Raw genomic sequence first — 13,078 nt, 5'->3', positions numbered from 1 at the left:
CCTGCCACTTTGTCACAGTATTTATTATTGGTATTTATGCTGCTTATCACCTCCTTCAGAGTCACAGGTAATCACAGAAATTAGCATTTTGCAAAGTAAACTTTAATATTAAATAAGAAAGACCCTAACAGATATTTTCTTTTGCTTGCAGCAAAGTTAAAGATTTAAAGGTAGTTTTTAAAAATACAAGTATTTGTTGCAACTCTGTAAAACATAATCCACATAGTAGTGGTGTTTTTTTGATTAGTCATTGTTACATAATTTGAATTTAAATCTTAATATTTTTAATGACAAATACAAAAACTTAATTTGTAGTATACTTTCTTCAGATAAGATGTCACATGATCACAGCATTAGACTGTCTTTAAATTCTTACTCAGATGGATAGGTAGAGTTTACAGAATGTTCTGAAAATAGTTCAAATGCTTGAGGTCAAAAAGTCAAGTTCAAACTTTAAAGTTTTTTATTCTAGGCCCATTTAAAAAAAAAACCCACATACTTACTTTTTTGATTGGTAGTAGGAATCCTTCATTAGTGTCTACTGCAGGAAATAGGGATTCATCAACACGGACTCCAGTTTCTCGACACCTGTACAGTAAATTAGAGAAGGTTTGGTGGGTTTTTGTTCTCTTGTTTTTGTTTGAAGAATGAGAACCTTTATTGCAAGAAGAGTCACCTGAGCCCTGCAATAATGAAACACCTTTCACCTTTCTAAGTGTGAAACTTTAAGGTAAGTACTGTAATGTTACCCCTTCCCTCCCCCTTCTATTACACACCAAATATGGATCCAAATTTTTGTGCCAATGATGCCCTCCAAATTGCTGCTCTGAAGGGGCAAGATTCCCACTCGTGTTGTTTTCCGCACTTTTCCAAGCTGCTGGGCTGTGCTCGCACCAGCCGCCCGTGTGGCTCTGGTGACACCTAGCGATGGAACCGCCACACGGTGTGAGCCCGTACAGTTACGGTCGCATCCTCACTCGGCTTGAAACTGACGAGAGAGACAAACCACTGCAAGATATTGGTCAGATTCACTGAATTTAGAGTTCTCAGGAGCATCAGAGAGAGAGATTCACCAGCTGGACTTCTGTGACTGTTATTAAATTCTGGATAATAATCGGCACAGATGCAGACTACATGAAAGGTTACATTAATTCAGAGTTTTCATTGATTCAGAGAAGCAAAAGAGAATAAAATTTTGGTATTAAATCTATGAATCTTTTACTTTGCAGACAAATCTGAATGTAAATGATTTATATAACTTATTTGTGAGATGAGATATCCTGCTAAAAAAAAAAAAAAGCTTCACAATTACGCATTTGATGTGAAGTATTAAGTATGCCTAATTTGGGCAGGTGTAGGTATTCCATTTTATATGGAGTTTTGTTCCTGGGTTTTGATATTTTTTTTAGGCTGCTCACTTAAATATTTGTGTTGAAGAAGCAGTAAAAAACTTTTTCTCAGTAATCCCAAAGCTGTCACTCATTTTGCATTACACTTTAAATGTTTTTACATGACAGCAAGTCCATGACTTTTGTTCACTATTTTTAAAGTTAGACACATTTATCATTCTTAGAAATGGAAAAAAAAAAGCAAAAGCAAACAATTGTTTCAATAGTTTTAAAATTTAAAATAACTTTACTCTGCAGTTATAAGTTTTTCTGATTTTTAATTTTCATCTTAAAGAGTTATCTTCTCAAATTCGTAAACTGCAGAACTGCATACAGTTTAGGCTCAAATAGATGCTCATGTTATAGAGCAGAAGCTTCCAATAAAAGTTTGATGCAAATCATTGGAAAGAGCACTAGAAATCCAGTAAGATTTCTTCAACAATTCAACAAGGCAATGATCACTAAATACTACACAAACCCTTCAAATGTTTCAGGCTTTTATGAGGAAAACTAAGTATTACAGCACTTTTCAGCTCACTGGGCATATTCCTCTGGGAGGCTCAAGTACTGCTCAGGGGAAGGCAACACTACACAAGTCTAACAGGATGGAAATAGGGGTTTGCCAGCTGTTAAATGTGAGAGTATTTTCCACAAAGAGGAAGGATCAGGAAATGCTGGACTAATTGTTTATTACTTGCTTCCTTGTCTGGTATTTTCAGAGCTCCATCAAAAAGTAGCATCCAGATTAAATATCATATACTGCAGCACCCTGCTGTATCCTCCAGTATCAAGATTCCCAAGAGCATGTAAGAACATAAAAACTAAGCCAAACGTTCCCAGCTTACTTTGTTCACAGATTTCTGGTTGTCAGATGGTTAGATGCAATACTATACTTGGGTTTTGATAAAATGAAATGTTTAATTGCTTCAGTAATTTTTTTATCCTATGTAAATATTTGCTCACTGTGATTTTGCAACAAGGAGTTCTACAGCCTAACTCTGTGCTATTAAAACCCATAATTTACTGTTTTCTCTGAATCTGTCTCCATGTGTATTGATGTACTGATTTCCAACTTTTCTACTGGAAAGGAAAACAGACATTCATTTCCCATTCAGCCTCTCTACACAAAGCTTTGTGTTCACAGTAGTCTCCCATCTCCACTCCTTTTCCAGACTGAAGCATTCTTGTCTCTTCAATCACATCTTGTAAGACAACTATTTTTTAACTTCAGTCAAGCTCATTGCCATCCTCTGGCAACATTCCAAATATAACCATGATAAAATGCTGTCATTCCACTACATGAATTCTTATGTTCTATTTAATTTGATTTTTGACTACTGCTGAGGTACAAATGCTATGAAAATGTCTACTGCAAGCACCAAAATGCAATGATCATCTCCCTGCTATGCTTAAGAGGACTGTTTTAAACAGCCTTCTTGACACCTGCAAGAATTTTATTCCCTTCAGTCTTAGCTTTTAATAGAACTTCTTCCATTTTAACTAGACTCCTTTTTAAATTTAAGCATTGTCATAAAATTTCTTGGTTTTGGTGTTCCAGTATGAACACTTATACTGTAAACATACTTACGAAATGGTTCTCTGACATAGTCTGAACAGACTGGCACAACAAATTAAGATCCACAAAACCAATTAAGATCAAGCAATAACTAACATACCTGGTTTTGCACTGCACTCCTACAGGAGTCACCAACCCCCAGTCTACACCAGAAAGTTGATACATACTATTACCTTGCTGAGATAACATTTCACAGCTTTTCTGACCATTTTGAGAATGTTCCACTTGCTACTGAATGAAGCAGCTGGTTAATCAAGCCATCTTTTTTAGCAATGCTAAAACTTCAAATCATAGGAACTCTGCATGATTTGCCTACACAAATTATCAGGTTTAAATTAAGTTTCCATTCACACAGGACCATAATTTTATGGGTACACATTATTCAGTCCTTCCCATTTACACTGTTCCAGGGTTCAATAGATTATCTTCTACTGCCTACCAGTGTCTAAGACACGGATGTACTAGACATGTAACGTAGTCAGGCACTCTGGTTCTCTTATTTTACTAAAAAAAAAAAAAAAAGTATATGTATACTAGCCCAGACTCATTTTAATTTTGTACTGCCTGTCCCTCATTTGAATAATCCCATGAACAGCAGGAATATTCATTACTATCTCCTATAGAAGTTTTAGTACTCTTGACCTTTATTTTTCCCAAGGATATGATATTCTCATGAATTCTGCTTACAGTATACATCAATCTAACCTGTATGTTCTTCTGTACCTTTGGCATTTACTTTAAACTAAAGGGTGGAAGAAAAAGATTACATAATAGTTCAATCATAATTCACAGCTTGGGTCCTCCTCTGCAATAAAATACATCTATTTTAGATGACTCCCCAAGTTCCAACAAACTTCTACTAAGTCATGTGCCAAGACCTTGCTTTGGTCAGAAAATTATAACAGGAAAACTTAAAAGATACCAGGAAAATGCTAGCCTTCTATTTCCTACCAAACAACCTAAGTTTTCCCTCTAGATGCTTTCTCGTCGTCTTCCTTTGTTGCTGTTATCCAGCAAAACTTAAAAGTTTCTTGAGGCTTTTACACATGGATTTCAAAACTCCATGACGTGCCCCACAGTATCACACATCCAGTTGTTTCTGTGCCTCAGCTTTCTACAGTGTTCATCCACTCAATGCCTTCCAGCAGTGCAGAGGAGACTCTTGTGGTGGAACTGCTATCACAGAAAGAGTATTTGTGTATGACGTGTGCTAGACTCTCCCCTGTAAGGCACTCTCATTCTTCCATTGCTGGTGGTACTCACCTGGACTTTTATGAGAGCCTTTTTACTACAGTACATCAAATCATCAATAATTTATAGTTCATGTGACTAAGATTTCAAATTCTGTATTTATACACTTAGCCACCTAAAGTGCATATTTAATTTTACATAGTATTGAAATCATCATCACTGTCACATTCAAATAGCACCAGGTTCTTGAAAGATATGTTCATATAAACAAAATTTTTCATCACCCTAATTTTCAGAAACTTAAGGTATTTCTTCTTTGGTGTTAAAGCTGGCTGGGTTGTATGCCTGTAAGTTCTATATCTGACATACTCAAAAAAAAAACAAACCCCAAACAAACAAAACAAAACAACCCACCAAAAAAGACACAAACGAAAAAAAAACCCAAACCAAAAATCCCCTTAATCTGCAGATTTGCGTGAATTTCTTTTTTAGCTAACAGAGTTGCATCACAAGTTTCCAGGCTGTACTGGTCTATGTTTAGGTGCCTATAGGGCATAGATTTGCCCTCCCTTCTTGTTCCCCCCTTTTTTTAAAAAAACAAGCCTAAAATGTTTGCACTTAGACCACTACCTCCCAATGCATATGACAACTGGTACAGGTAAAGCTCTCCTTACTTGATTTATAGTCTAATTGCCATCATCACATTGATTTATCAACTGGAGTGTTTAAAACATGCATATTCATAAACTGTATTTTTACCCTTCATCTGAAATCTTAAGCCTCACACGCACTTTGTACATTCAGGGAAGCAGCTATTGACTACCAAATTCTAAAGGACTGGTTGCATAGATCAAATTTTTCTTCAGTTTTTAAAAAAAATAAATTTAACTTTTTCCATATGGTAGAAGAGAATCTTCATGAAGTTTTGTTCTGAACTTGCGAAATATCTTAAAACCAGAATACATATGGATCTTTTTCTTTCTTGCTAGGATTTATTCTGTTTACAGGATTTAACTACAGAAACAGTACAATGCCCTTGATGAAATGTGCTTTTACATATGAAAGTGGAAGGACTGTATTCAATGTAAGTATGGCCTTCACTGTCTATACATGCCATCTGAGAGCACAAGGGTAGAACTCTTAAAAAATATACTACAAAACTATTTCACCATGTTAATTTTTTAAGAGTTTACATGTAACCTTTTTGTGTAAGTCACATGCTTTATAATAGGAATAATTTCATAGAAAAGTTATCATTTACTCACAGATTTATCACTATTTCAAATACATTAAATAAAATGGTTTCTGTAATTAAGTTTTTCAATTTAAAAATACTAGAAAATTGTTATTAATAAAATATTATCTCTGAAATACGCCACATTCATTATAACCACAAGTACTCACTTTTCCACCCAGAGTACAGAAACTATTTTGACACCCATCTTCTGTGCTTTCTTCCATGTAGTCAAACGTCCATCTTTGAAGACTACATGGGTCACGTGTTTGTTCAAAGTTTTTGAAACCTGCAGAAATACACAAAGAGCTCATATTTAAGTCTGATAATCGGGAAATGCTAATGAAACCAGCTAGCATAGCCCATTTTTAATGTATATACCACTAGCGTAAAAATTTATTCTAACATTATGTTAAGGACCCTTTTGATCTTTCCCAACTTCACAAGAAGCCTCAAGCAATTAAAACTCCAGTCTCATTAGGCAAGCTAATGCAGCCTAAAGGGATGGAATAGCCCTTTGTTTTCAGTCTCCTCTATGTTACAATTTTCAGCTCCCTACCCTGGATGTATCACTAATTTTGCAACATTTTTATTTACATAGTGTAACATAATTTCTTATGCAATAGCCCGGGTAGAAAGCAGATGCCACTATCCAAAGAAATAATAAAACATCTTTTTGGCAAAAGAACTCAGGCTTAAAGCATACAGCTAACCTCACTTTTTAAACTAATATTTCATCAATAAAAGTCACTTTTAGTTTTGAGGCAAAGGCTGTTTACAAACAAAAATTATACAGGAATGCTTTAAAAATGAGAAAACCAGAAAATTAGAAGTCAGCACAGATGATCAAATTTTCAGTTATCAGCCTCTATTGGCAAGTGGTGTTTTCAGTTCTAGATACTCCATTTTTCACAAACAAGGCTTCCTTTGTGGAGACTAAGCACCTCACACAGAACTGCTTGATCAGTTGTGATTGTTAAAGTGGTTACATCAATAGAAATCATTTTTTGCTGCAGCATTTCCCCAGCCAAATAGAAATAGCTCCATAACTTTTTGTTGTGCCCTCAGTTGCATCATTATACTTTGCCTACAGCATGCTGGGTCTGTATTTATCTTTAAGAAAACTATTTAGCTTTTCCAAACATTGCTGGTGGCAGGCTGATTATGACTTCTTAGAAGATAAAACCCCATAATATTTCAGTATCTAGGTATAAAATGATCCATTCGTTTACTCCAGATGCAATTCCTTACTCACTTTTGCCAGTATCTAGCTCACAGCCCATGTCCTAAGGATGTTTGATGTAGCTTTGCGTCCAAATTGTGGAGGAGCACCACCTTAGACCTCCCTCTCGCCCTGCCCACCTCCTCCCCTTACCCCATGTGTCTTCTGCTGCTCAGCTGAACTTACTTTGAGATCTCCGAATCAATAATCTAGCAAAAAACAAATTTAGAATTTAATCTCCTGACACAGTGATCCAAGCCAGCTTAGTACCACATGCTCAGCCAATAACAGGGAAGTGTCTGGAACAGGGAAGGGGCATGACCATCCCTATTCAGTCGTAGGGATATACTAAATAGGCTCATCTGTATCATCTGCCTGCACCATATCTGGTTATCTTGGCCCTTTTGAAGAATTTTGATACTTTATGCTTCTGCCATATTTTCCGTGCGAAAAAAGTCTTACATCACAAGAATTACACAGGTCTGACAACACAGCATAGAAATATCTCTTTTTACTAGAGTTATTTATTGAGAGTTGTGTTTGCTTTAATAGCAAAAACAGTTACCCTAACTATTCTGTCACATTCATTCAGCTTACTTCATACAGAAAGAGAGGATCTGGGGACAGCAGCAAGATTTCCTAAATTACACTAACAGACACCTACACACGCCCATTTTAAAGAGCACTGGGAGTTCACACAACTATTTTTTTAGAATAAAAAAAATCTGGGCTGTAAAAATCTCAATTAACCAGCAACAATGTGCAAGAAAGGAAGATGCCAGTTTGGTCGCTGTTTGAAATGTTACAGCTGGCAATTAAACATCTTTTGCACCTACAAGTCAACTATATCTGGTATGGAAAAAAATCGTTGAGACATATACTGAAACTCTTAAGATGTATTTTTACTAACACTTTCTGGAACTGTCTAAATTTGGGGAGAGTGAATGGAAGAATAAAATATCACGGTACTTGGGTTAGGAAACATTGTACTAACAACAGAGCAGATGCTTACAAATTGATGAAAACAAAACAATTTAAGGCACACACTTGTAAACCACAGGTTTTCAAGACTTAGATTTGCTTTGCCCACAGTCTGTGGCAAGCCCAATACTTCCCACGAGGAGCATGCTATCACATTAATATGCAACGAGGGCTGTAGATGTAGAAAGGCTTTAAATGCCTTTCCCATCTGTCAGTAGCAAGAATTTTACAGCACATTGGTCTATTCTCAGGTCTCTAATTTTCTCCCTTCTTGTTCTTTAAAAACTCATACTAAAAAGAAATACATGTGACAAGCAGAACAAGCAAGCTAATTTATAATTAAGATCTTTCCTATTCCATTTATTTCAAAATAGTGTTCTTACTTTTGCTCCCATATCAAGAAGCTGCTGTTCAAAGGTTTTTGAGTAATTTTCTGTTCTGTTAGATGACCAAACTTCTACAAAGGCAGAAATACCTGGATCAGAAGACAGAAAACAACAACTGATGAAGTATACACCATGGTAAAACTAGTTAAACTGCCTTTCCAATAAAAGCTTCTTTTATACATTATTGCATTCAGTTGCAAATACAGCTTTTAGTAAACTGAGTGTCAGACTTTAGTAGCAGAATTTTTTAGTGTATTTATGTCCCCTAAATTAATTGTAAAGGAGATAACTTAGAAATCTAACACCAGTTAACTTTCTACTTCATCTATTTAAAACACACTACCAGCTTAACAAGCAATACATTATCTTTACACGACTGCTCACCCTTACCATTATTTAATCACTTTTAATCTTCAGATTAGTTAAAAATCTGAAAACCAGTTGATACAACACAACTTACAGAACAAAATGTCATCACCACAATAGAATTATCCCTTCCCCAAACTCCCAGAAAAATTTGCAGTAATATTACTTAACAGTTTCCAGTTGACTTCAATTTTCATTTTATTTATATTGAAACATCCAAAATTAAGTACATATCACAGGGGCTAATAAAGTCTCATATCAGTTGCTGTATGCAACTTGAGATATTCAGATTTAATTAGCTTGCTTCATTAAGCAGGTTAATAAACTCTTTAAGGAATCAAGTCAGTCTTGCTTGAGAATATCTTCAAGCATCAACCAAAGACAGAAGTACTGACAAGGAGGGATAAACAAAGAAAACTCATAACAATACCTTCATTAATTTTACATAGGACAGGCACCAAAGTGACCTACAGTTCCACTGGCCATGCCACTTTCCCGTATTGAATGGCAAATCAGGAAAATTACAAAAACTGGAAAAATGGCAGTTCACCAAAAATAACTTCATGCAAAGGCCAGACAAGTCTAAGAACTCATGAATAAAACCAAGAGTTTCATTTTAAAAGGATCATCCTTAGCAAATATTGCTTATCTTAGCTACTAAGATAATTAAGCATATCCTTCTGATTAATTGTTACGTAGTCTCACCTGTCTTCTTTCTAAATGAAAACCAGAATAATATTCCAATTATTTACAACAATAGAAGTACTCTTATAAAGGTTAAAATATTTTTACAATTACTAGAAATATTTTTGACATACAAGAGAAATGTGAAACAAAGCACTTCCTCATGCAAAGCATTGGGAAAAATCTTATTATCAGTAGTACAACTTCAGATATAAATGGGAATTTAAGACAAGTCTACTCCAATGTGCTTTTAACTGTTTTCATCCTGCTACTAGACTGGGACAGATTCTGCCAGATCTTCCTTGATAGTTCAGTTGTGAAAAACAATGCACTTGCATTTGAAAAGACAGTACCTTTCTCTTACATCAAGTATTTCAGAACTTTCATAGCTAACATTCTTCTAGAAAAACAGACCGGAACATTTCAGTACAGGTCTAACTAGGAACTTAAAGGGATGCTACTTCAAAACTCCACACACTCGCAGTAGGATCAAAGGTGTATTTCACATTCATAATAATTAGACAATTTTAGCTAATCAAATATATTCCAGCAAAAGGCAAAGCTTTTTGCAGTTTTTGTACAGTTGATGGAAAAGAAAATGAGGAAGTGCTTTGCACTTTTTTGAACTAGAAGAGCTCTGAGTAGAGATCGGTTTTTGTAAACATCAGCCTTGGAAGTTCTCAGAGAAGGCAGCGATCGCAGAGGGAAACGGCCATGAGAGGGCAACTTGGCGAGGCAGAAATTTTGAGATGCAGAAGAAAGCCACGACTGCCCGGAGTAGGAAGAACAGAGGGGCCGGCGGGCAGTGCCCCACCGGGCAGCACCCTACCGTGGCACACAGGGAGGCGGCCGCCCCTGCCCGCCACGCTGCGGGGCCGGGCCTGCGCCCGGGCTCAGCCCGCTCCCACCCGCGGCGAGTCCGAGCAGCCCGCGGGGCAGTGCTGACACTCCGCCACCACGGGCCTCCACAGCGGGAGGCGCCGGGGCAAGGGCTGCAAGGAGAAAGGGGGCAAGGGCAGCTCGGAGCCCGCGCCAGCCCGGCGGCTCCTCTCGGCCGCGCCGGGAGAAGCCACCGCACGGCGGCCGAGCCGGTACCTTTCAGCGCGGGCTCCATTGGCGGCACAGGCCGGGAACTCGCAGCGCCCGCCACGGTTCAAACCCGCCCCCGCGCATGGCCCCGCCGCGCCTGCGCACCAGGGTGAGCGGCGGCCCTGCCGCGGCCGTGCAGCTGCGGCGCCCCGCGGCCCTGGTCGGAAATCGGGTGTGCTCGGCCCAGTGCCGGCCCTTTCCGCGTCGGGGAACGTTCGGCACGGCCGAATGCTGCCGGAAACAGTGTCACAGAATTAATTAGGTTGGAAAATACTTCTGAGGTCATCGAGTCCAACCTATGACCCACTTTGACCACTTTAAACTGAGTCTTTCCGTAAACATCCAGTCTTTCCGTGAACATCTCCAGGGACAGTGACTCCACCACTTCTCTCGGCAGCCCATTCCAATATCTAATCACCTTTCCCGTTAAAAAATTCTTCCTAATATCCAACCTAAACCTCCCCTGCTACAGCTTAAGGCTATGTCATCTCATCCTGTCACTATTTCCTGGGACAAGAGACTGACCCTCAGGTGGCTGTGACCACCTTTCAGGCAGTTGGAGAGGGCAATGAGCCCCCTCCCTGCTGAGCCTCCTTCAGCCTAAACACCCCCAGCTCCCTCAGGTGCTCCTCACAGGACTTGTGCTCCAGACCTTCACCAGCTCTGCTGTCCTTCTATGGGACTTGCTTCAGCTCCTCAAAGTTCTTTGTGAATTGAAGGGCCCAGAACTGGACACAGCACTCTGTGACCTCTCCAGTGCTCAGTACCGGGGGACAATCACTGGTCCTGGTCCTGCTGGCCACACTACTGCTGATAGAGGCCGGAATGCCACGAAGTTTTGACAAAGCCAAACCCTGAGTGAATTTTCTGTGTGACCATTTGCCATAAGGAGTCCTAAAGAGGCAATCCTGAAGAATTTTAGTTTGTAGGAAAGTCCAGCATCAGAGAACTGCTGGCCTGTCAACTCTCTGGTAGCTCTAACTGCAGTGTCTGAAGCGAGAAAACAACAGAAAAAGGCTGCAAAATAGGGGTTAGTAAAGAGCACTGTGAGAGAGTATTTACCAAAGCATGTAAAACTGCTTGAGGGCAACTGTGCTATTAACTATAGTTAGGGAACCCTAACAGGAGCTGGCTTTGGAGCTCAAAGGCAGAAGTGTGGCAAATGTGATACCAGAGGGAAATTAGAGAAAAAGTCATGCTTTTCCCAGGGAAAAAATGATAAAACGTAAATAAAATAAGGGAATTAGTGAGTATAAAGAGATTTGTTGTGAGAAAGAAGGAGCACATAGAGGAAAATGATGCTGCATAGCTTTATTATGCAACTCACAGAGCTCAGCAGTTACTATATGGTTGTACAAATTGGTACTGTTCTGAAATCTTCAATATGTAATGCATCATCTGAAAAATAATATAGCTGACATGGAAAAACAACAGAGATGCAACACAAGGATACTAAGTGATTTTTGTATGAGAAATAGCTATTTAGACAAGGACTTGTCCGCTTGGAAAAGAAACAGTGGAAAGGGAATGTACTAGAGGTCTTAAAATCATGAGTGTGTGCAGAAGGTGAACATGGAGAGGTATGTTCCCAACAACAGCCAAGTTAGTACCAAAAAGAGACTACCAGATGGGGTCTTCTCAGAAGACATATTTCCACATTGTGCCTCATGAGGCTGTGGAAGTGTTCAGAGTGCTGGCAAACTGCATGGTTTCTGAAGCAAATCCAGCAAATTAATGAAAACCAGTTCAAGACTATCAAAAATGTACAAAACCACCTTTCCCTTAGCAGAACTGTATATTGCTGAACTCTGAGAAGGTAAGGGAACACTTCAAGTTTTTCATTTCTTTTGTTCTTTTTTTTTCAGTCATTTTGCACTGGAGAGGAGAGGAGAGACAGTGCTGACCTGAAAAGGTTTTGGTGTGGTTGATTATGCACATTCTTACTTTCATGGAGAGACTCAGATCCTGACTCCTAGGAGTCTACTGAGCAGATGGCTATACTAATGCTTTTCAAGATCTGTTAATCTAGTATGTAATATTTTGGCACTGATACAGATTTTTCATTTCCAGGGCATTGGTGTTGCACTAGATCTGTGGCAAGTGTTGAGCATAAGTTCTTGGTTGCTTCCTCTGCTGAATGTGTTCCTTTCACTTATGTATTCACTACGTGTGTAAAGTAACCAGTCAATCTACATATATATGTTTGCTTTTATTTACTATACTTTGTACTTCTGTCAGTATGTTACACAGTTCTTTGCTAGGCAATGATAAAATATTTTTACCAAGGTTCTCAACCGTGCCTCAAGGAAAAGGGAGTCTTGTCTAATGTAATTAATTATCAGAGCAGACAAGGACTACTCATGAGAACACAGGGTTTGGGATGCCCACCTTTTTTATCACAGAAATGAATACACAGAATACTTAAACTGTCCCACAAATTTACAGTTTTTTTCTTAAACTATTGTAGTTTTGACCTTAGAGTTACTTTAGGATTTAATTTAAGAACTTAATTTAAGAACTTAATTCTCAGATGGTGGCTAAACTTCATAATTCCCCTGGTAGGTAATAGTTATCTGTTCTTGTGCCAGTATTGTCTTGCTGTCAGTTACTCCTCAGAATTTATCATCCTCTAGTACTTACAGAATGCAACACTATATTTTTACAGCTGCTATTTTGCCAGTTTGAATACATCAGGGTGTTTTAGCTTTCAAGCTACAACGAATTTCTGAAAATTACAATGAATTTGGCTTATTAACATTAAGTAAACATAATGTAAATGCCCTCTAAATAGGCTTGTTATTTGGCTTCATGATATGTAATGTCATGATTTCTCTACAGTCAGTACTTACTAGGACATACAGGTTATAGAATGCTGTACTAGGAACAAAGAGTTTTACAGGTTAATTATATTGAGAAAGGAAGGAACTGTGAAAGCTACATTTCAGTTGACCTCCTAATCAA

The 13,078-nt window shown here is 38.3% G+C and overlaps 1 protein-coding gene across 1 annotated transcript in view; it reads right to left on the bottom strand.

The window, feature by feature from the left end:
- MCPH1 (microcephalin 1) overlaps positions 1-10,190 on the bottom strand; it is a 123,478-nt gene extending 113,288 nt beyond the window's left edge. Inside the window, exons 1-4 of the mRNA XM_041421011.1 lie at positions 10,124-10,190; positions 7,976-8,067; positions 5,560-5,678; positions 504-588 (exon numbers count right to left, since the gene is read on the bottom strand). Coding sequence (XP_041276945.1) covers positions 504-588; positions 5,560-5,678; positions 7,976-8,067; positions 10,124-10,142 — 315 coding nt within the window. The 5' untranslated portion in view covers positions 10,143-10,190. The remainder of the gene's footprint in view (positions 1-503; positions 589-5,559; positions 5,679-7,975; positions 8,068-10,123) is intronic.
- Positions 10,191-13,078: the final 2,888 nt, after the last annotated feature.

This window comes from Onychostruthus taczanowskii, unplaced genomic scaffold, assembly GCF_017590055.1.
Source record: "Onychostruthus taczanowskii isolate IOZ18803 unplaced genomic scaffold, ASM1759005v1 scaffold11, whole genome shotgun sequence".
In the NCBI taxonomy this organism is placed as follows: Eukaryota; Metazoa; Chordata; class Aves; order Passeriformes; family Passeridae; genus Onychostruthus; species Onychostruthus taczanowskii.
The sequence above is the reverse complement of the archived record's forward strand: the minus strand, read 5'-3'. Positions and strand labels throughout refer to the sequence as shown.